This window comes from Trachypithecus francoisi, unplaced genomic scaffold (assembly GCF_009764315.1).
Source record: "Trachypithecus francoisi isolate TF-2019V2 unplaced genomic scaffold, Tfra_2.0 Lachesis_group5, whole genome shotgun sequence".
Taxonomy (NCBI): Eukaryota; Metazoa; Chordata; class Mammalia; order Primates; family Cercopithecidae; genus Trachypithecus; species Trachypithecus francoisi.
In genome coordinates this window covers 146846502-146869640 of record NW_022681470.1, presented here as the reverse complement: position 1 = coordinate 146869640, position 23139 = coordinate 146846502, and the positions used below count along the sequence as shown (strand labels likewise).

Genomic DNA, 23139 nt, shown 5'->3' with positions numbered 1-23139 from the left:
ATTTAAAAATAATAATAATTATGGGACAGTGGAGGGTTCATGGATGGGAACCTTTCCTGCAGCTCTTTCATGTCAGCACCTCCCTTTGTCCTCCATGGACCAGCTGCAAAATCCAAGTTATGTGTGCACATCACCTGACCTTTGGGGGCCACTTGTCCCAGCACTAAAACCCTCAGTTCCCCGCAGTGAGACAGCCCAGAACAGAAAACAGCGAAGTTTCTCTGGCTGGGTGTGGATCTGAAGTCAGCAGACCTATCGGGTGTTTGTGTCACGTGGGGAGGTCAGAGGACGGGAGGCGTCTCTGCAGGAGAATCCTGACAGCATTCTCTGCATTTAGAACACCCAGGGTTTAGAGCTAACGTGGGAGGCTCCCCACCACAGGAGCCACTGAGATTACAAGATTAGCTGCAATCCAAACCACATTTGGAAAAAAATAAAATAAGAAAGGGAGATACAGGCCTGGTGGCGGCACAGTGGCTCATGCCTATAATCCCTAGTACTTTGGGAGGTGGAGGTGGGAGGATCACTTGGGGTCAGGAGTTCAAGACCAGCCGGGGCAACCTACTGAGACTCCCCTCCCCCTCACCCTGTCGTTAAAAAAAAAAAAAAGGGAGATATAGGAAAGGGAAGGGAGGGTTGGGTGGTCTCTTCGATGAGATGATGATTCCTTCCTTCCTTCCTTCCTCCCTTCCTTCCTTTTTTTTGAAACAGAGTTTCACTCTTGTCACCCAGGCTGGAGTGCAACGGCACCATCCTGGCTCACTGCAACCTCTACCTCCTGGGTTCAAGCGATTCTCCTGTGTCAGCTTCCAAGTAGCTGGGATTACAGGCGTCTGCCATCACACCCAGCTGATTTTTTTTTTTTTGAGACAGAGTCTCGCTCTGTGGCCCAGGCTGGAGTACAGTGGCGTGATCTCGGCTCACTGCAAGCTCCGCCTCCCGGGTTCATGCCATTCTCCTGCCTCAGCCTCCCGAGTAGCTGGGACTACAGGCGCCCGCCACCTCGCCCAGCTAGTTTTTTGTATTTTTTAGTAGAGACAGGGGTTTCACCGTGTTAGCCAGGATGGTCTCGATCTCCTGACCTCATGATCCCTCCGTCTCGGCCTCCCAAAGTGCTGGGATTACAGGCTTGAGCCACCGCGCCCGGCCGATTTTTGTATTTTTAATAGAGACAGGGTTTTGCCATGTTGGCCACGTTGGTCACGAACTCTTTTTTTTCTTTTGGGGCAGAGTACTGTGTCGCCCAGGCTGGAGTGCAATGGCGTCATGTCGGCTCACTGCAACCTCCACCTCCCGGGTTCAAGTAGCTGGGATTACAAGTGTGTGTCACCATGCCCAGCTCATTTTTGTATTTTTAGTAGAGATAGGGTTTCAGTATGTTGGCCAGGCTGGTCTGGAACTCCTGACCTCAAGTGATCCTCCCTCCTCGGCCTCTAAAAGTGCTGGGATTACAGGCCTGAGCCACCACACCTGGCCTGATGTGGTGATTTTTTTTTTTTTTTTTTTTCTGAGACAGAGTCTCGCTGTGTCACCCTGGCTGGAGTGCAGTGGCACAATCTTGACTCACTGCAGCCTCTGCCTCCCAGATTCAAGTGATTCTTCTGCCTCAGCCTCCTGATTAGCTGGGACTACAGGTGCCTACCACCATACCCGGCTAATTTTTGTATTTTAGTAGAGCTACGGTTTCACCATGTTGGCCAGGCTGGTCTCGAACTCCTGACCTCAGGTGATCCACCCAACTCTGCCTCCCAAAGTGATGGGATTACAGGCGTGCACCACTGCGCCCGGCCTAATGTGGTGATTTCTAAGTAGGGAGCTGAGGGAGTAAGGAGCCAGCCAGTGGCTGTCTGAGGGAGACAGAACGAACCGCTAATGCCAGTACCAGGTCCTGGGTCAAGCAGAAAGAATCTTGGGCTCTCACTACATATATATACTTTATATGTATACTTTATATACGTATAACATATACTTTATATATGTATAACATATACTTTATATGTAATATATATGCTTTATATATGTATAACATATACTTTATATATTATATATACATTATATATGTATAACATATACTTTATATATTATATACACTTTATATATGTATAACATATACTTATATATAATATATACTTTATATATGTATAACATACTTTATAAATTATATATACTTTATATATGTATAACATATACTTTACATAATATATACTTTTTTTTTTTTTTGAGACGGAGTTTCGCTCTGTCGCCCAGGCTGGAGTGTAGTGGCCGGATCTCAGCTCGCTGCAAGCTCCGCCTCCCGGGTTTACGCCATTCTCCTGCCTCAGCCTCCCGAGTAGCTGGGACTACAGGCGCCCGCCACCGCGCCCGGCTAGTTTTTTGTATTTTTTAGTAGAGACGGGGTTTCACCAGGTTAGCCAGGATGGTCTCGATCTCCTGACCTCGTGATCCACCCGTCTCGGCCTCCCAAAGTGCCGGGATTACAGGCTTGAGCCACCGCGCCCGGCCGTATAATATATACTTTATGTATGTATTGTATATGTAATATGTATATTGGTTTTTTTTTTGAGGTGGGGTCTTGCTCTGTCGCTCAGACTGGAATGTGGGCTTACGCAATCCTCCTGCCTCAGCCTCCCCAGTAGCTGAGACTACAGGTGCATGACCACCACACTTGGCTAATTTTTAAATTTTTTTGTAGAGACGGGTGTCATTGTATTGCCCAGACTGGTCTCCAACTCTTGGCCTCAAGCAATCCTCCCACCTCAGCCTTCGAAAGTGCTGGGATCACAGGTGTGAGCCATGGTGCCTTGCCTTCGTATTTTGAATAGGTCAAAACAGAACTCCGGAATCCCCTTACCCCTATCCCCACCACCCCACATAGCAGGTTTCTCTCGCTCTGTAGCAACCCACTTACCTCTGTGAAATCATCCCAGGCCTGTTCGGAGTGCACGCAGCCCCGTTAGCCTGTCTTCTCCTGTAACCAGCCCAGCTCTGCCTGAGAGCTTCCACTATTCCCTCCATCTGGAATACCCAGCACTGTCTCCCACTCCGGGCTTGGATCTGGCGATACTGTACCAGCCTCAGGGCCTCTGCCGTCCGGCTTTCTGCCCTCAGAGCCTTTGTCACTGGGCAGGGAGCTCCAATATGATAAATGCACAGCCCGGGGCTAGGACCATCAAGGGAACCCAGTAAGTTGGCTCCAGAAAAAGGACTAGAAGCTTCGTTTGCATTGCGCGTTATTTAATATTGAAGAAAATATAACTAGCCCGTTTCTAAGAATTGGGGTGAGAGCGCTAAAGATTGACCCCACCCACCTCCCACTCCTCACCTCCAGCCATAAGCCACTTCCAGACAAGGCTAAAAATGCATAAAACAATGCAACTACTCGCCACCTATCCCTCCCCAAGTTCCACCCTCCGAGCCTCAAGCCCCACGCCCTCCTAAATATCCCCGCCCCTCGCTGGGACCCCAAATTGCCTAGAGCTCTGCAATTCCGCCCTTCCCGACAGCGGGACCGAAAGGGTTAAGCGGAGGCTCCCGGCTCGCTGAGTGACAGCTTGGCCGGCAGCCGGGGAGAGCTGACCAATCAGGGAGGGCGTACGCGACCCACGTGCGCAAACGGCCTTGCGATTGGCCAGTGCTGCCAGATGCCTGCCCACCCCGAGCCTGGACCCACGTGCAGCTACTGCGCCTTCATTGATCCGCTTCGCGGTCCAGGTGGCGGCTGGGTGGGGCCTGGGCGGGACGGGGAGGGGACAGGGCGGGACGAGGCGGGGCCCGATGGGTCAAATGGCCCCCGGTTGGGGGGGGAAGGAGGAGTTTCCTCTTGGCCTGAACTTGGCTGACCTCGGCAGCTTCCGCCCTGTGAGGGACGTGAGTTGCCAGGCGTTTTCCTGGGGATTGGGGGGACTCCAAGATTCCCGGGCCGGGGAAGGGGCTGCAGGGGCGTGGAAGGGCAGGACTGAGGCAAGGAAGGAGCTTGGTGCTGCAGCTGGGATGCAGGTGGAGGGAGGTCGTTTCTTCTGTCGGATGAATTCCGCCTAATGCACCTGGCTAACTCCTATTCATCCTTCAAAACCCCTTTCTAGTGATCTCCCTGCGCTTGAGGAAATTGTCTCAAAACTAAGGTTGAGCTTTGGCGACCTTCCCTGGGCTCCCCCATCCCAGACTGCCCCCAGCTGGGAGTGTATGTGCACCATCCACCCCAACCTCCTAGGGTGAGGCCTGGGAGGCAGGGCTCAGTTCTTTCTGGGTTCCCGGCCCCATGAATCTGGGCAGCTGGAGGTATTGATAAGTGAGGACGGGACCTAGGGAACGCATGGGGGAAACGCAGGACTGGGTCCCTGGAGACTTACCAAACTGGGAGGTGCAGGTGGGGTAAGGGGTGACTTCCCTCCCTGGCACTGCCTTATTTTCTGTCCTTCAAGACCTTCCGTCTCCTTGTTTTAGACTCTGGCTAAAGTCCTGGAGGCTACTGCCTGAAGATGACCTCTAGGGACCAGCCTAGCCCCGAGGGCCCCCCGAAAGGCACTTCGGTGAGGAGGGCATGGGGTGGGATCAGCCCTCAAGGGAAACCCAGGCTGGCCCAATGAGGTTCTGCCCCTTTCTCATCCTGTATCCACCTGTGACCTGGGCTGGCCCCGTCCAGGCCTCGCAGCTGAAGACAATACCAGTCACTTCTACACTCAAGACAGGTGCCAAGGAGCCGTTTTTTTTTTTTTTTTAAATTAAGTGTGGGGCCAGGCGCGGTGGCTCAAGCCTGTAATCCCAGCACTTTGGGAGGCTGAGACGGGTGGATCACGAGGTCAGGAGATCGAGACCATCCTGGTCTACACGGTGAAACCCCGTCTCTACTAAAAAATACAAAAAACTAGCCGGGCGAGGTGGCAGGCGCCTGTAGTCCCAGCTACTCGGGAGGCTGAGGCAGGAGCATGGCGTAAACCCGGGAGGCGGAGCTTGCAGTGAGCCGAGATCGCGCCACTGCACTCCAGCCCGGTGACAGAGCTAGACTCCGTCTCAAAAAAAAAAAAAAAAAAAAAATTAAGTGTAGGCTGGACACAGTGGCTCATAACTGTGATCTCAACATTTTGGGAGGCCAAGGCACGAGGATCATTTGAGCCCAAGAGTTGGAGACCAGCCTGGACAACGTAATGAGACCCCGTCTCTACAAAAAAATTAAACTAAAAGAATCAGCTGGGCCTAGTGACATGGGCCTGCCTGTAGTTGTAGCTACCCAGGAGGCTGCGGCAGAGGCTTCGCTTGAGCCCAAGGAGTTTGAGGCACTGCACTCCAGCCTTGGTGACAAAGTGAGACCCCATCTTTAAAAAAATGTAGCTTCTAATCACATACATAATAAAAAATACAGGAACACAGCACATATTTGGTTAATATTTTACAAGCAATCCCGGCTCCCTGTACTTTATGTCCCAGAGATGACCATTTGTAAATTTAGGCTCTCAGGGCTGAGCAAACTCTCTTTTTTGTAAAGGGGTCAGATGAGAGATATTTTGTTTTGAGACTTCATGACTTTATTATTTTTGAGACGGAGTCTCACACTGTCACCTCGGCTGGATTGCAATGGCCCAATCTCGGCTCACCGCAACCTCTGCCTCCTGGGTTCAAGTGATTCTCCTGCCTCACCTCCCGAGTAGCTGGGACTACAGGCACCTGCCACCATGACCACCAATTTTTTTTTTGTATTTTTAGTAGAGATGGGGTTTCACCATGTTGGCCAGGCTGGTCTCGAGCTCCTGACCTCGTGATCTGCCCGCCTCAGCCTCCCAAAGTGCTGGCATTACAGGTGTGAGCCACCGCACCTGGCCAAGAGACTTTATTTTATTGAGTCTTGCTCTTGTCGCCCAGGCTGGAGTGCAGTGGCACGATCTTGGCTCACTGCAACCTCCACCTCCCAGGTTCAAATGATTCTCCTGCCTCAACCTTCCGAGTAGCTGGGATTACAGGTGTGTGCCACCATGCCCGGCTAATTTTTGTATTTTTAGTAGAGACAGGGTTTGCTGAGTTGCCTCGACTTGTCTCAAACTCCTGACCTCAGGTGATCTGCTCACCTCGGCCTCCCAAAGTGCTGGGATTACAGGCGTGAGCCACCTTGCCTGGCCTTTTATTTTTAAAAATATTTTGTGCTTCTATTTTCTTTTTTTTTTTTTTTTTTTTTTTTTTTTTTTTTTTTTTTTTTTTTTTTTGAGGCGGAGTCTCGCTCTGTCGCCCAGGCTGGAGTGCAGTGGCCGGATCTCAGCTCACTGCAAGCTCCGCCTCCCGGGTTTACGCCATTCTCCTGCCTCAGCCTCCCGAGTAGCTGGGACTACAGGCGCCCGCCACCTCGCCCGGCTAGTTTTTTTGTATTTTTAGTAGAGACGGGGTTTCACCGTGTTAGCCAGGAGGGTCTCGATCTCCTGACCTCATGATCCGCCCGTCTCGGCCTCCCAAAGTGCTGGGATTACAGGCTTGAGCCACCGCGCCCGGCCTGTGCTTCTATTTTCATCACAAGAATGTGGTGAATATTTTAGACTTTAGGCCAAAGTGCAAAATGAAAGATGCTCTTTTAGGTACTGAAATAAGAGAGGCTGGGAGCAGTGGTTCATGCCTGTAATTCTAGCAGTTTGGGAGGCCGAGGCGGGTGGATCACGAGGTCAGGAGGTTGAGATCAGCCTGGCCAAGATGGTGAAACCCCATCTCTACTAAAAACACAAATATTAGCCAGGCATGGTGGGAGGCATCTGTAATCCCAGCTACTCAGAAGGCTGAGGCAGGAGAATCACTTGAACCTGGGAGGCAGAGGTTGCAGTGAGCTGAGATTGTGCCCCTGCACTCTAGCCTGGGTGACAGCACAACTTGGTTTAAAAAAAAAACAAACCGCAATTACTTTTGCACCAACCTAATACCTATACTCTGGTTGAGATGGAGACCTGGGGTCTTGAGTGTTTGGGGCATTGTAAGTTTTTTTTTTTTTTTTGAGATGGAGTCTTGCTGTGTGGCCCAGGCTGGAGTGCAGTGGCGCGATCTGGGCTCACTGCAAGCTCTGCCTCCCGGTTCACGCCATTCTCCTGCTTCAGCCTCCCAAGTAGCTGGGACTAGAGGAGGCACCCGCCACCTCGCCCGGCTAGTTTTTGTACTTTTTTTTTTTTTTTAAGTAGAGACGGGGTTTCACCGTGTGAGGCAGGATGGTCTCGATCTCCTGACCTCGTGATCCGCCTGTCTCGGCCTCCCAAAGTGCTGGGATTACAGGCGTGAGCCACCGCACCCGGCCAGGGCATTGTAAATTTTATGTAACCTTGCTTTGACCTTTCCAGCCCCATCCTGGGATCTCGAACTCTGAGAGCTCTCCACCACTGAGTTATCAAGGCATTCTAAATCGGCTCAAGCAGTTCCCCAGGTGAGAGCAATTCCAGGGGCGCTGGCGGTCCCACGCTGGGAAGGATTCCCACCTGGCCTCTCTCCTTGGGGTCCTAGTGAGTGGTCTAGAAACTGCTGGCCCAAGAGACAGGCTCAGGAACAGGAAGCCATGCGGATGCCCAGCATGAAGAACCCAGCAATACCCATCCCAGCTTTTGTTTAATACGTTGATTTTCCTGTGCGACATGGATTTGCTGGCATTCAATTTTGTTGTTGAAAAATACTGCAATGGCTGGGTGTGGTGGCTCGCACCTGTAATCCCAGTACTTTGGGAGGCAGAGGCAGGCAGATCACTTGAGGTCCGCAGTTCGAGATCAACCTGGCCAACGTGGTGAAACCCCGTCTCTACAAAAAATACAAAAATTAGCCAGGCGTGGTGGCAGGTGCCTGTAATCCCAGCTGAGGCAGGAGAATCACTTGAACCCAGGAGGCGGAGGATTGCAGTGAGCCGGGTTCACACCGTTGCACTCCAGCCTAGGCTACAGAGTGAGACTCCGTCTCAAAAAAAAAAAAAAAAATACTGCATGGGCTGGGTGCAGTGGTTTGCACCTGTAATCCCAGCACTTTGGGAGGCAGAGGCAGGAGGATCGCTTGAGCCCGGAGTTCAATACCAGCCTTGGCAACATAGTGAGACACCATCTCTTAAAAAATAAAAAAAATGTAGCTGAGTGTGGTGGTGCATACCTGTAGTCCCAGCTACTCAGGAGACTGAGGCAGGAGGATCATCTGAGCCCAGGAATTGGAGGCTGCAGTGAGCCATGATTGTACCACTGCACCTTAGCCCGAGCAACAGGGTGAGATTCTGTTTCAAAAAAAAAATTGAAGACAGTGGCAGGGTGGGGCGCGGTGGCTCATGCCTGTAATCCCAGCACTTTGGGAGTCCAAGGTGAGCGATCACCTGGGGTCAGGAGTTGGAGACCAGCCTGGCCACCATGGTGAAACACTTCCACCATGAAAAATAAAAAATTAGCTGGGCGTGGTGGTGGGTGCCTATGATCCCAGCTACTCAGGAGGCTGAGGTAGGAGAATCTCTTGAACCCAGGAGGCAGAAGTTGCAGTGAGCCGAGACTGTGCCACTACACTCCAGCCTGGGTAACAAGAGTGAGACTGTCTCAAAAAAAAAAAAAAAAAGGAAGAAAAAGAATATACTGCATTAAAATCTTTATTGAACTTCTTGACACTGCCTTAAATTTGGCTTCGGGAGCCAATGCCTTCCAGCTTCATTGAGACCCTCCCTAGGGGTTGAGGGTGGGGCTTACTCTGGGGAAGGGGTCCTGAAGTCACAGGTCTTCCAGCCTCTCCTCCTTCCCCCTCAGGTTTTCTCCTCTTTTTGCTGCGGAGTTGGAGAGCATTTACTACTCGGTGAGCCAGACCCAGGCAGCCCCAACCAAGGAGGGCCCCACTGGGACAAGCCAAGGCAGTGGTTTCACAGCCCTGCCTCCTGAGTGCCCCAGACAGGCTCTTTTCAGCCAGGCACTGTGCCTCATGCCTGTAATCCCAGCACTTTGGGAGGCCAAGGCGTGTGGATCACCTGAGGTCCAGAGTTCGAGACCAGCCTGGCCAACATAGTAGAGACCCTGTCTGTACTAAAAATACAAAAATTAGCCGGGCATGGTGGTGGGTGCCTGTAATACCAGCTACTCGGGAAGATGAGGCAGGAGAATCGTTTGAGCCCGGGAGGCAGAGGTTGCAGTGAACTGAGATCACACTGTACTCCAGCCCATGCGACAGAGCAAGACTCCCTCTCAGAAAAAAAAGGAGGGACCATACATCAGCATAGTATGAAAGTAAAAGAGAAAACAAAGTGAAAACAAAAATGTCTTTAAGGTGGGGGCAGGGGTGGAGTAGGGACCAGAGAGGTAGAGCAACTTGCCCAGGGTCACACAGCATTCACACCTGGACCACCTCCTGATGGGATCCCTGTTTTCCCTTTGCAGCTGCACAAGATCCAGCAGGATGTGGCAGAACATCACAAGCAGGTGGGTGACCAGGAGCTCAGGGGTGCGGCTGCCCCTCCGTGAAAGGCATGAGAAAGGACAGAGGTGGGGCCAGGCACAGTGGCTCACGCCTGTAATCCCAGCACTTTGGGAGGCTGAGAAGGGCAGATCACTTGAGGTCAGGAGTTCGAGACCAGCCTGGCCAACATGGTGAAACCCCGTCTCTACTAAAAATACAAAAATTAGCAGGGTGTGGTGGCGGGCGCCTCTAATCCCAGATACTTGGGAGGCTGAGGCAGGAGAATAGCTTGGACCCGGAAGGTGGCGATTGCAGTGAGGCGAGATTGTGGCACTGCACTCCAGCTTGGGTGACAGAGCGAGACTCTGTCTCAAAAAAGAAAAAGGGGGGCGATGGTGAAAACAGGGAGGGGACGGGGCAGGTCATGCAGAGCCTTGTGAGCCGTGGGAAAGACTTGGGCTTTGACCCCAAGGAAGGTGGGAGCCACAGAGGACTGCGGGCAGAGGAGGGACATACCCTGACTTGGAATCCCTCATGATATCAGCGGAGGCCCCGTATCTTGGGGAGCATCTCCAGTCCTGTCTGAGCTTCTTCCAAGAGAGGGTCAGTCCAGCTCCCTCCGCTCCCTGGGCCCCTGCACGACCTAGACGCCGGTCAGTTGCTTTGGATAGAGAGCGCCTGTGATGGGGCAGGCACCCGCTGTGTTCCTCTGCATGTCTGAGTGTTCAATGAGGGGCAATAGAACATGAGAGCGAGGGAAGCTCTGCATGGGGAGGAGGTGCGCATGCTCCCACCTGCCAACCCAGGGCACCTAGCCGAAGCTGAAGTACGCCTTCCAGCCCTGCCCGTCCTCCCGCCACCTGGCCTTTTCTCCCAGGCACTGGCAGGATTTTCCGCCTGTGCCAGATGTAACTGGCACTGGCCCAGGGCCGTGTCTGCAACTTAGCAGGGCCTGGGAGGAGGGGGGCAGCGGAGGGAACAGGGTGAGGGGGGCCAGGAAGCAACCAAAACATGGTTATTCATTCAACAGATATTTATCCATCACCTCCTTGCCAAATACTATTGTAGAAGCCAGGAAAATAGCAAAGAACAAGGCAGAGCTTCCCACCCTTGGGGCGAGTGGAGCCTGGTAGATGCAGTGTTAGAGGGTGAGGACTGGGCAAGGTGGCGAGTGGAAGAGAGCAGCCCCAAGGGGACTGGGGAGGCCAGGGTGGGTGAAGGTTGCAATTCAGGGTGGTTGGGGAAGGCATGCGAGAAGGTGATATCTGAGCGGATGCTTAAAGGACATCAAAGAGGAAGTGTGGCTGTCTGGGGTGGGAGGGATATTTCAGGCAGAGGGTACAGCCTGTGCGAAGGCCCTGAGGCAGGACGGCGGTGCCTGTCGTGTTGGTGCTGAAGGTACTGCGAGGGGACACGAGTGGCTGGAGCAGAGTGAGAGAAGGAGGAGGGGAGGGGAGGGAGGGGGCAGGGCAGGCCACACGGTGCCCTGTGAGCTTCAGGGAGGACTTGGACTTGAACCCCAAGGGAGGGAGGTGGGAACCCTGGAGGGCTGCAGACAGGACAGGCCCTGGCTACTGCGGAGAGGACGGAAGGGGAGGGATGAGGGCAGAAGCCCAGGAACCAGTTAGGACAGTCCAGGTGTGGAATGCTGGTTGCTTAGTGATGAGAAATAATTGAATAATTGTGGACGCGTTTTGGGAGGAACCTGACCACAACTGCGGAGCATCGGGATACGGAGGGGATGAGGGCCCCAAAGGAGCCACTTAGGATGGAGTCAGACCCAGGAGGGTCCTTGCCCAGCCCCCACTGCAGGAGGCCCCAGGATCCCAGGCAGCCCAGTCTGGCCTGTGGTCCGGGGCAACCCGCTTCCCCCACTCCCTGCTTCCAGTTCCGGGCTTTGCCAGCCTCCTTGCTGTGCTTTTAAAATCCCCATCAGCGCACAGCCCCCTCCTCCGCCAGCCCGCCTGCCACTCTCCCACGGGAGGACCTGCTAGCAGGCAGAAGGGAGCCACACTTTTCATGCTGAGCGCATTAAAGTGCTGGTAAATTGCGCATTAACGAGGCGGGGTGAATTGCAGAGGGCTCCCCTGGGCTTTGCTGCTGCTGGGCGGGCTCAGCTGGGGAATCCATCACTGGCTGCCCCAGCAGGCAGCAGCCTGGAGCGCCCCGCAGGGCTCCTATGGAGGATCTCCCCTCCCCGCCCCTCCCTCCGCCTTCCTACTAAGGAAACAGGTAGCCTGTTTGTAGAAAAAACTTATGGGATCACTCACCTTGCTTTCTTTTTTGGTTGTTGTTTTGACGGATTATGCTCTGTCTCCCAGGCTGGAGTGCAGTGGCAGGATCTCAGCTCACTGCAACCTCTGCCTCCTGGGTTCTACCCATTCTCCTGCCTTGGCCTCCCTAGTAACTGGGATCACAGACATGTGCCACCACACCTGGCTAACTTTTATATTTTTAGTAGAGACGGGGTTTTTCCATGTTGGCCAGGCTGGTCTTGAACTCCTGACCTCAGGTGATCCGCCCGCCTCAGCCTCTCAAAGTGCTGGAATTACAGGTGTGAGCCATTGCACCTGGCTAGTTTCTTTATACTTTGAACATGGCTACTAGACATTTCATATGCATGACTATATTAATATATGATTCCAATTGTACTAGATGGCATTGATCTAGATTTTATTGTTTACTGGGAAACTACATTTAAATTTGAGATTGGCAGTGGTCAGATGGCTTGATTATTGTTTGTTTTAAATAAAAAACACCAGACTGGGTGCGGTGGCTCACACCTGTAATCCAAGCACTTTGGGAGGCTGAGGTGGGCAGATCGCCTGAGATCAGGAGTTCGAGACCAGCCTAGTCAACATGGAGAAACAGTGTCTTCACTAAAAATATAAAATTAGCTGGGCATGGTGGCGGGTGCCTATAATCCCAGCTACTTGTGAGGCTGAGGCAGGAGAATTGCTTTAACCCAGGAGGCAGAGGTTACAGTGAGCAGAGATCATGCCTCTGCACTCCAGCCTGGGCAACAGAGCAAGACTGTCTCAAAAGAGAAAAAAAATTACTGACCTGTTTCTATCAATTATCCCCAGCAAGTAACCCTCATTTTCTTAGTATCTTTCCAAAGTTTAAGCAAATGCTGTTTTGCTGCTTGAAGCTTTTTTTTTTTTTTTTTTTGAGACAAAGTCTTGCTCTGTTGCCCAGACTGGAGTGCAGTGGCACGATCTTGGCTCACTGCAAGCTTTGCCTCCTGGGTTCCCGCCATTTTCCTGCCTCAGCCTCCCGAGTAGCTGGGACTACAGGCGCCAACCACTAAGCCTGGCTAAATTTTTTTTTGTATTTTTTAGTAGAGAGAGGGTTTTACCATGTTAGCCAGGATGGTCTCGATCTCCTGACATCATGATCTGCCTGCCTCAGCCTCCCGAAGTGCTGGGATTACAGGCGTGAGCCACTGTGCCTGGCCTGCTTGAAGCTATTTTAAGCAAGGGGTGGTGGTGGCCAGGTTTTCTTTTTAAAACATCCCAAAAAGGGATTATAGGTGTGGTGGCTCACAAGGCAGGAGAATCATCTGAGGTCAGGAGTTCAAGACCAGCCTAGCCAACATGGTGAAACCCTATCTCTACTTAAAAATACAAAAATCAGCTGGGCGCGGTGGCTCACACCTGTAATCCCAGCACTTTGAGAGGCCGAGGCGGGCGAATCATGAGGTCAGGAGATCGAGACCATCCTGGCTAACATGGTAAAACCCCGTCTCTACTGAAAATACAAAAAAAAATAGCCAGGCGTGGTGGCAGGCACCCGTAGTCCAGCTACTCGGGAGGCTGGGGCAGGAGAATGGCGTGAACCTGGGAGGTGGAGCTTGCAGTGAGCCGACATCACACTATTGCACTCCAGTCTGGGTGACAGAGCAAGACTCCATCTCAAAAAGAAAAAAAAAAAAAATCAGCCGGTGTGGTGGCACACACCTGTAATCCCAGCTACTTGGGAGTCTGAGGCAGGAGAATTGCTTGAACCTGGGAGGCAGAGGTTGCAGTGAGCTGAGATCACATCACTGTACTCCTGCCTGGGCAACAGAGTGAGACTCAGTCTAAAAAAAAAAAAAAAAGTCCGGGCATGGTGGCTCAAGCCTGTAACCCCAGCACTTTGGGAAGCCAAGACCATCCTGGCTAACACGGTGAAACCCCATCTCTACTAAAAAAATACAAAAAACTAGCTACACCAGGCCGGGCGCGGTGGCTCAAGCCTGTAATTCCAGCACTTTGGGAGGCCGAGACGGGCAGATCACGAGGTCAGGAGATCTAGACCATCCTGGCTAACACGGTGAAACCCCATCTCTAATAAAAAAATACAAAAAACTAGCCGGGCAAGGTGGCGGGCGCCTGTAGTCCCAGCTACTTGGGAGGCTGAGACAGGAGAATGGCGGGAACCCGGGAGGCGGAGCTTGCAGTGAGCTGAGATCCGGCCGCTGCACTCCAGCCTGGGCAACAGAGCAAGACTCCGTCTCAAAAAAAAAAAAAAAAAACTAGCTAGGCATGGTGGCGGGCGCCTGTAGTCCCAGCTACTCTGGAGGCTGAGGCAGGAGAATGGTGTAAACCCGGGAGGCGGAGCTTGCAGTGAGCTGAGATCCGGCCACTGCACTCCAGCCTGGGCGACAGTGAGACTCCATCTCAAAAAAAAATAAAAAAAAAAAAGATATATGCCAGGTGCGGTAGGCCGGGTGCGGTGGCTTACACCTGTTATCCCAGCATTTTGGGAGGCAGAGGTGGGAGGATCGCTTGACGCCAGGAATTCAAGACCAGCTCGGGCAATATAATGAGACCCCCATTTCTACAAAAATGTTTAAATTAGCTGAGCATGGTGGTGCACACCTGTAACCCCAGCTACTCAGGAGCTGAGTAGGAGGGATGGGAGGATCACTTGAGCCTGGGAGGTTGAGAGTACAGTGAGCTATCATCGCTCCACTGCACTCCAGCCTGGGTGTCAGAGTGAGATCTTAGCTCCAAAAAAAGTAGATCAAGGCCGGGGGTGGTGGCTTACACCTGTAATCCCAGCACTTAGCGAGACTGAGGTGGGCAGATCACTTGAGGTCAGGAGTTCAAGACCAGCCTGGCCAACATGGTGAAACCTATCTTTACTAAAAATACAAAAATCAGCTGGGCGTGGTGGCGGGCACCTGTAATCCCAGCTACTCAGGAGGCTGAGGCAAGAGACTCACTCGAACCTGGGAGGTGGAGGTTGCAGTGAGCCGAGATCACGCCACTGCATTCCTGCCTGGGCAACCCAGTGAGACTCGGTCTCAAAAAAAGAAAAAAGTAGATGCTATAACCTCCTTTTACAGGTGGGGATAATCATGCTGTAGGGTTGCAAACCCTTAACTGCAACAACGTTTAACTGTTTTGCTGCCAACCTTCTTCTAGATAGGAAACTTCTTACAGATTGTGGAGAGCTGCAGCCAACTCCAGGGTGTCCAGTCTGAGCAGGTGGGTTTCTGGGTCTTTGAGGAGGGGAGGGGACAGGCTTGGGTGAAGGCACATCCTCAAAGTTGTCACCACCTCGTTCCTGCCGGGCCAGGTCTCCCCTGATGAACCAGTCAGCCCTGGGACGCCCCGGCAGGCAGAGGACAAGACCCCGCAGGAGTCGAGCTTTGAGGACATCATGGCCACCAGGTCCTCCGACTGGCTCCGGCGGCCTCTGGAGGCGGACGATCAGCCGGAGACCCAGCTGTTGTGGGACAAGGAGCCTTGGTTTTGGCACGACACTCTGACAGAGCAACTTTGGCGGATTTTTGCCGGCGTCCACGATGAGAAGGCAAAGCCCAGAGACAGACGTGAGTGTCCCGGAGGCTGAGAGGGAAGGGGCGGCCGCAGGCTGCCTCCCAGGGGCTGTGCAGTGAACCCTGCTGTTCTCTCTCTGTCCCCTCCTCCTCTCCGTTGTCATAGAGACAGAGCAGGCACCAGGCCTGGTGAGTAAACAACCTCGGCTCTACCCAGAGGCGTGGGCTCCCAGGCAGGCCGTTGGGCTCCCCCAGGTCAAGGCACCTAGGGTTCCTGTGCAATTTGCCTTCCTTCCCTCTTGCCCCTCAGGTCACCGGGGGGGTGGCACTTGGGTGATCCAGGAGGCTATACTGGAGTAGCCGAGGACCCACAGCCCAGGGCTTCCAGGACCCTATACCCTGACTCCTTCTCTGCAACTCTGCCTGGACCCGGAGATGGGACCCCAGGCAGTTGACAAGCCCTGGGCACGCTGCCCAGGAATCCCTGAGGGTTTCTGGTCCTAACAGGCCTGATGAGACTTTTCCATTTCCCAGGGGCAGGAAAGCAAGGCGCTGGCATCCTGTGACCCAGGAGCGGACCCGTGTCCAGGAGATGCCTCCAGTAATCCCAGCGGGCGGGGGCCGACAGACTCCAGGCGGGATGGGATGGGGGGCAGCCTGCGCTTAGGAGCCAATGCAAGCCGCTCAGTCCCTCTTGTCTCCCTACTAGCCCCCAGGCCACCTGAGACCTCCTCCAGCCCCGCCAATGGTTCCCAAGACAGGAACACAAGGTGTAGTGTGGTCCAGGTGAGACCCAGGCCCGAGCTGGTAGCCCAGCAGGAAGGCGGCCCAGGTGGGGTAGAGGAGGGTACACAGATGTGTGGGGAGCCTGGGGGCAGCTGTGATCTCCCCCACCTGCAGGAGCCTCCTGGAAGAGCCTCTCCATTTCTACAGTCCATGTAAGTGTCTGCACTGTTTGCTTTGGGCGGGGTGAGGGTCAGCGGGAATTCCTTAGTGTCTATACCTCTGCTCCCGGCACATAGAGGGGAACAGAGATGTCAGACTTTCTTCCCCCTTTCCCATCACTACTCTGCCATCCTCTCCAACAGCAGCTGCAGAAACTGGGTAGAAAAGTGCAGTGTTAGACCAGGCACGGTGGCTCATGCCTTAATCCTGGCACTTTGGGAGGCCGAGGCGGGTGGATCACAAGGTCAAGAGATCGAGACCATCCTGGCTAACACGGTGAAACCCCGTCTCTACTAAAAATCCAAAAAGTTAGCCAGGCGTGGTGGCGGGCGCCTGTAGTCCCAGCTACTTGGGAGCCTGAGGCAGGAGACTGGTATGAACCTGGGAGACGGAGCTTGCAGTGAGCTGAGATCGCCCCCACTGCACTCCAGCCTGGGTGACAGAGCGAGACTCTGTCTAAAAAAAAGTTCATTGTTGGGTTCACAGGATTGTCGCCCCAATACTGGGCTCAAGACATTTGGGGAAGACATTTCCATGGAAGAGGGGTGGAGTAGCTGTGTTAGAACTGGATGCAGAGTGTAGCAACCTTGTGGAGTGACGCTGGGAGAACCCAGATAGGGCAAAGAAAGCTTTTCTGGGGAAGGGGCATAATAGCTAGGACCCTAAAGGATGAATAGGAGTTCTCCTGGGGCAGAGCCGTCTAGGAAGAAAGTAGAAGTATACGGAGGGCTGTGGCAAAGGGACAGTACTTGAAGGAATGTGAGCAGGACATATGGGGAGTCTGAGGGTAAAACAAGACCTTGAGAGGGGGATCAAAATCTGAAAAAGAATGAAGCCCCTCTAGGCCTTGATGTGTGGCTCCCACCGGGCAAAGGGGGCTCACAGGCAGGTCAGTTACCCCGAGGCCTCTCCTCCCAAGATCCTGGGACCCTGAGGACTTTGAAGATACATGGAAGAGGCCAGATGCCTTGCCCGGGCAGTCTAAGAGACTCGCCATCCCGTGCAAACTGGAGAAGATGCGGATTTTGGCACACGGGGAGCTCGTGGTCGCCACAGCCATCAGCAGCTTCACGCGGCACGTGTTCACCTGTGGCAGAAGAGGTGTCAAGGTGTGGAGCCTGACTGGCCAGGTGGCTGAGGACAGGTTCCCGGAGAGCCACCTGCCTGTACAGGTGAGGGCGGGCTTGGTTTCCTGGGGTGCAGGGCTTCTGGGAACAGGGGTTTGAGGTTTGAGACTGGGAGAGCCCAGATGGTGGAGAGAGGGCTTCCAGGGAAAGGGGGCATAATAGCTAGGAACCTAAAGGATGAATAGGAGTTCGCTCTCATGAGGCAAAGCAGTCCAGGCAGAATGCCACAGGGGGCGACAGCTCACGGTGACTCTGCCCATCCCAGACTCCTGGGGCCTTCCTGCGTACCTGCCTGCTGTCCTCAAACAGCAGGAGCCTGCTCACCGGTGGTTACAACCTGGCCAGCGTGAGCGTGTGGGACCTGGCGGCGCCCTCCCTGCACGTGAAGGAGCAGTTACCCTGTGCAGGTCTCAACTGCCAGGCCCTAGACACCAACCTGGATGCCAACCTGGCCTTTGCCAGCTTCACCAACGGCGTGGTCAGGATCTGGGACCTGCGGGATCACAGTGTGGTCAGGTACGTTTCGGGGGTGGGCAGGGACAGCATCCTGTTTCCAGCCTCCTGTGGCCACCTCTGCCCACCTTCCTGCCACCACCTCTGCCCGCCTTCCTGCTGCCACCTAACCTGGGACATAGCACTCTCCCAGCCAAAAGCCCTTGCCCCCTTGAACTTGCATCTGAGAAAGTTGGAGGTGCAGACTTGGCTCTTGGCTGGACTGCGTTCCTTGCATCCGAGGGCATTTTACTTTTTGTCTGTCTCAGTTTTCCCACTTGGACACAGGATGTGACAGCCCGAAACTCAAAGGCTTGTTAGAAGGGCAAATTTGTTGTAAAAATATAAAACAGCAGGCTAGGCGTGGTGCCTCAAAAATGTAAATCCAGCACTTTCGGAGGTCAAGACGGGAGAAATGCTTGAGCCCAGGAGTTCGAGATTAACCTGGGTAACATAATGAGACCCCATCTCTATTTAAAAATATGTATATATAAATTAGCCGGGCACAGTAGCTCACACCTGTACTCCCAGCACTTTGGGGGAGGCCAAGGTGGGCAGACCACGAGGTCAGGAGATCAAGACTGTCCTAGCTCACATGGTGAAACCCCGTCTCTACTAAAACTACAAAAAAATTAGCCGGGCGTGGTGGCGGGCGTCTGTAGTCCCAGCTTCTCGGGAGGCTAAGGCAGGAGAATTGCTTGAACCTGGGAGGCGGAGCTTGCAGTGAGCTGAGATCTGTGCCACTGTACTCCAGCCTGGGCGACAGAGCGAGACTGTCTCAAAAAAAAAAAAAAAAAAAAGTCTATAATATATATATATTATATAACAGGCTGGGCATGGTGGCTCATGTCTGTAATACCAGCATTTTGGGAGGCCGAGGTGGGTTGATCACTTGAGGCCAGGAGTTCAAGACCAGCCTGGCCAACGTGGCAAAACCCCGTATCTATTAAAAATATGAAAATTAGCCAGCATGGTGGCACATGCCTGTAATCCCAGCTACTCTGGAGGCTGAGGCAGGAGAATTGCTTGAACCCGAGAGGTGGAGTTTGCAGTGAGCCAAGATGGTGCCATTGTACTCCAGCCTGGGTCACAGAGTGAGACTCTGACTCAAAATATATATAGGCTGGGCATGGTAGCTCATGCCTGTAATCCCAGCACTTTGGGAGACTGAGGTGGGTGGATCACCTGAGGTCAGGAGTTCGAGACCAGCCTGGCCTCAAACATGGTGAAACCTCGTTTCTACTAAAGATGCAAAAATTAGCCAGGTGTGGTGGCACACACCTGTAATCCCAGCCACTTGGGAGGCTGAGACACTAAAATCGCTTGAATCCAGTAGGCAGAGGTTGCAGTTAGCTGAGATCGTGCTGCTGCACTCCAGCCTGGGCAACAAAATGAGACTCCATCTAAAAAATACATGTGAAATATGTATATAATATATAAAATATCTATCAGCATGTTTGCAGGAAGCAATGGCTGACGTAAAATACAGCACAGCACCCGTCCACCACTATTCCCCTTCCCTGCTTGAAGGGATTCCTGTAGACCTGCCTCAGAGCTTGGGTGGACTCAGCGTAGAAGAGGCAAGGCGGGGAGGCCTGGGTGAGACCAAGGGGAGGCCCAGGTGGATGGAGAAGGGAGACTGAGGGCTGTGAGGGGCCGGCACTAGTTCCTATGTCCATTTTCTGCCAACTTTGATACATGCTCTGTGAAGGCAGAGATTTGTGGGGGGTGGCACTGTCCTTTTCATGCGCAAATGTAGTGACGGGTGTTTCTGGGGGCCCAAACCTCAGAATCTTGGCCTGATTGCCTCCCGCTTTCCCTTCTGGCCAGGGACCTCACAGGTTACCCTGATGGAGTCAAGAGTATGGTGGTCAAGGGCTACAACATCTGGACTGGGGGGCTGGATGCCTGTCTGCGGTGCTGGGACCAGAGGACCATCATGAACCCTCTGGAGTACCAATTCGAGTCTCAGGTGCGGAGGCTGGGATGGGGTCTGCTCGGCCAGGCATCCTCTGGTCCTCACATGAAAAAATGAGGTTGAGGCCGGGTGCGGTGACTCACGTATGTAATCCTAGCGCTTTGGGAGGCCGAGGCGGGTGGATCTCCTGAGGTCAGGAGTTTGAGACCAGCCTGGCCAATGTAATGAAACCCCATCTCGATTAAAAATACAAAACTGAGGGCTGGACACGGAGGCTCACGCCTGTAATCCCAGCCCTTTGGGAGGCCGAGGCAGGCAGATCATTTGAGGTCAGAAGTTCAAGACCAGCCTGACCAACATGGTGAAACCCCGTCTCTACTAAAAAATACAGAATAATTAGCCGGGCATGGTGGTGCATGCTTGTAATCCCAGCTTCCTGGGAGGCTGATGCAGGAGAATTGTTTCAACCCCAGGAGGCGGAGGTTGCAGTGAGCCGACATCATACCATTGTAGTCCAGCCTGGCAACACAGTGAGACTCCATCTCAAACACTCATGCTATATTGGGTGCAAAGTAGGGAAGACGCTCCATTTTACAGACCGACAAACTGAGGCACAGATATGAAGTTGCTTGTCCCAGGGCTGCACAGCTAGGAAGGGGTCAGTCGCTCGGCCTCCAGGGTAGGTCCCCAGGCTCCTGCCTGCTTCCTGGGCCAGGCTGGGACCTAACCAGGTTCCTCCCTCCCCACTGCCCTTTACCCAGATAATGAGCCTGTCCCACAGCCCCCAGGAGGACTGGCTGCTGCTGGGCATGGCCAATGGCCAGCAGTGGCTGCAGAGCACCAGCGGGAGCCAGCGGCACATGGTGGGGCAGAAAGACGGCGTCATCCTGAGCACCAAGTTCTCCCCCTTTGGTAAGCGGCTGGCGGAAGGTGGGGGGACTCCCCTGCAGCCCCCAGCCTCCCACAAGACCCCACCCAATCCTCTAGGATACCTCAAAACCCATCTGCAGCAGAAACAAGTTTTGGGGAATGCTGTCGCAGGGGTGAGGGAGGGAAGGGGTGGGTGCCTGTGCCCTCCCCCCCATGGCCCTCCCCCCCCCATGGCCCTCCCCCCCAACTCCCTACCCCTGGCGTGGTCCTTCACCCCAATCCCCGCCCCCGCCCCCGGCGTGGTCCTTCCCCCCCACCCCCGCCCCCCCCCCCCCCGGCGTGGTCCTTCCCCCCCACCCCCACCCCCGCGTGGTCCTTCCCCCCCCCCCACCCCCCCCCGCCCCCGGCGTGGTCCTTCCCCCCCCCCCCCCGCCCCCACCCCCGGCGTGGTCCTTCCCCCCCACCCCTGCCCCCGCCCCCGCGTGGTCTTCCCCCCCACCCCCACCCCCACCCCCCACCCCCACCCCCGCCCCCACCCCCGCCCCCGGCGTGGTCCTTCCCCCCCCCCCCCCCCCCGCCCCCGGCGTGTCCTTCCCCCCCCCCCGCCCCCGCCCCCGCCCCCGGCGTGGTCCTCCCCCCCACCCCCGCCCCCACCCCCGGCGTGGTCCTTCCCCCCCCCCCCCGCCCCCCCGCCCCCGGCGTGGTCCTTCCCCCCCGCCCCCCCCCCCGGCGTGGTCTTCCCCCCCACCCCCGCCCCCCCCCGGCGTGGTCTTCCCCCCCACCCCCCCCCCCCCCCCCCGGCGTGGTCTTCCCCACCACCCCCACCCCCACCCCCGCCCCCGGCGTGGTCTTCCCCCCCCCCCCCCGCCCCCGCCCCCGCGTGGTCTTCCCCCCCACCCCCGCCCCCGGCGTGGTCTTCCCCCCCCCCCCACCCCCACCCCCGCCCCCGCCCCCGGCGTGGTCCTTCCCCCCCACCCCCGCCCCCGCCCCCAGCGTGGTCTTCCCCCCCACCCCTGCCCCCGCGTGGTCTTCCCCCCCACCCCCGCCCCCGCGTGGTCCTTCCCCCCCCCCCCGCCCCCGCCCCCGGCGTGGTCCTTCCCCCCCACCCCCACCCCCACCCCCCCCCCCCCCGCCCCCGGCGGGTCCTTCCCCCCCGCCCCCGCCCCCGCGTGGTCCTTCCCCCCCGCCCCCGCCCCCGCCCCGGCCCCGGCCCCCGGCGTGGTCCTCCCCCCACCTTCAGCTGCTAGTGTCCCCATGAGCCGACACCCTCATTTCTCCCAGGCCAGTGGTGGGCAAGTGTTGGGATGGACGACTTCCTTGGTGTCTACAGCATGCCAACAGGGACAAAGGTGTTCCAGGTACCGTGATGGGCTTGGGGCAGGACCTGGGGGTGGCCCCAAAGGGACCATGTTTATAGCCTGGGCAACATAGCAAGACACTGTCTCTACAAAAAGTTTAAAAATTAGCCAGGTGTGGTGGCTCATGGCTTTAATCCCAGCATTTTCGGAGGCTGATACGGGAAGATCCCTTAAGCTTAGGAGTTCGAGACCAGCCTGGCCAACATAGTGAGCCCCCATCTCTATAAAAAATAATTAGTTGAGCTGGGCGCGGTGGCTCACGCCTGTAATCCCAGCACTTTGGGAGGCTGAGGCGGGGGGATCATGAGGTCAGGAGATCAAGACCATCCTGGCTAACATGGTGAATCCCCGTCTCTACTAAAAATACAAAAAGTTAGCCGGGCGTGGTGGCAGGCACCTGTAGTCCCAGCTACTTGGGAGGCTGAGGCAGGAGAATAGCTTGAGCCCAGGAGACGGGGCTTGCAGTGAGCAGAGATTACGCCACTGCACTCCAGCCTGGGCAACAGAGCGAGACTCCGTCTCAAAAAATAAAATGATAATTAGCTGAGTGTGGTGGTGTGCACCTGTGGTCCCAGCTACGTGGGAGGCTGAGGCAGGAAGATTGCTCGAGTCCAGGAGGTCAAGGCTGCAGTGAGCTGAGATGGCACCACTGCACTCCCGCCTGGACAACAGAGCAGGACCTTGTCTGTCTTCGAAGAGATCATGCTTCATGCTTGAGCTAATGGGTAGAGACCAGGGGTGTGTGAGCCCTACCCCAGTTCACTGCCCACTGCCCCCCTCCAGGTGCCCGAGACGTCCCCAATCACGTGCTGTGACGTCTCTTCCAACAACCGCCTCATTGTCACAGGCTCCGGGGAGCACGCCTCCGTGTACCAGATCACCTACTGAGGGGCCTCGCTGCTGTCGTCCAACTCTGGCTCCTCTTTGCATCCCCCCCCTTTTTTTTTCCCCCAACCGGGGGGGTCATGGTGGAGGGAAGTGGGAAGGATCTTCTATGGTATCGCACGATCCAGTCTGTGGTGTACAGACTGACCGCCGTCACGTGTAATAAAGCACCCGGAAAGGCAGAGAGTGGATGTGTCCTGTCCTCTGAAGGGAAAGGGGCCTTCCTATCCCGTCCCTGCTCAACTTTTGGAAATCTGGAAGGACTTTGTCCAGCCTGGTGGCTCTAAGCCTTTTTTTTTTTTTTTTTTTTGAGGCAGGGTCTCACTCTGTCATGCAGTCTGGAGTGTGGTGGTGCCATCATGACTCACTGCAGTCTTTCCAACTCATGGGCTCAAGCCATCCCCCTGCCTTAGCCTC

At 55.0% G+C, this 23139-nt stretch overlaps 1 protein-coding gene across 2 annotated transcripts; it reads left to right on the top strand.

Annotated features, from left to right (window-relative positions):
* Positions 1 to 3781: 3781 nt before the first annotated feature.
* Positions 3782 to 22904, top strand: TLE6 (TLE family member 6, subcortical maternal complex member). 2 transcript variants are annotated; one of them, XM_033198061.1, is made up of 17 exons: positions 3782 to 3867; positions 4444 to 4529; positions 7302 to 7384; positions 8721 to 8766; positions 9342 to 9383; positions 14772 to 14834; positions 14926 to 15181; positions 15294 to 15316; positions 15662 to 15728; positions 15837 to 15913; positions 16028 to 16065; positions 16992 to 17244; positions 17465 to 17715; positions 19522 to 19663; positions 20371 to 20521; positions 21761 to 21837; positions 22621 to 22904. In XM_033198061.1, exons 2-17 carry the CDS (start codon positions 4479 to 4481, stop codon positions 22723 to 22725), a joined length of 1725 nt encoding a protein of 574 aa, XP_033053952.1. In that variant the 5' UTR covers positions 3782 to 3867; positions 4444 to 4478; the 3' UTR covers positions 22726 to 22904. The 2 variants fall into 2 exon arrangements, with proteins under 2 accessions (XP_033053952.1, XP_033053951.1); XM_033198060.1 differs by having other exon boundaries at positions 15662 to 15913.
* The last annotated feature ends 235 nt before the right edge of the window (positions 22905 to 23139 follow it).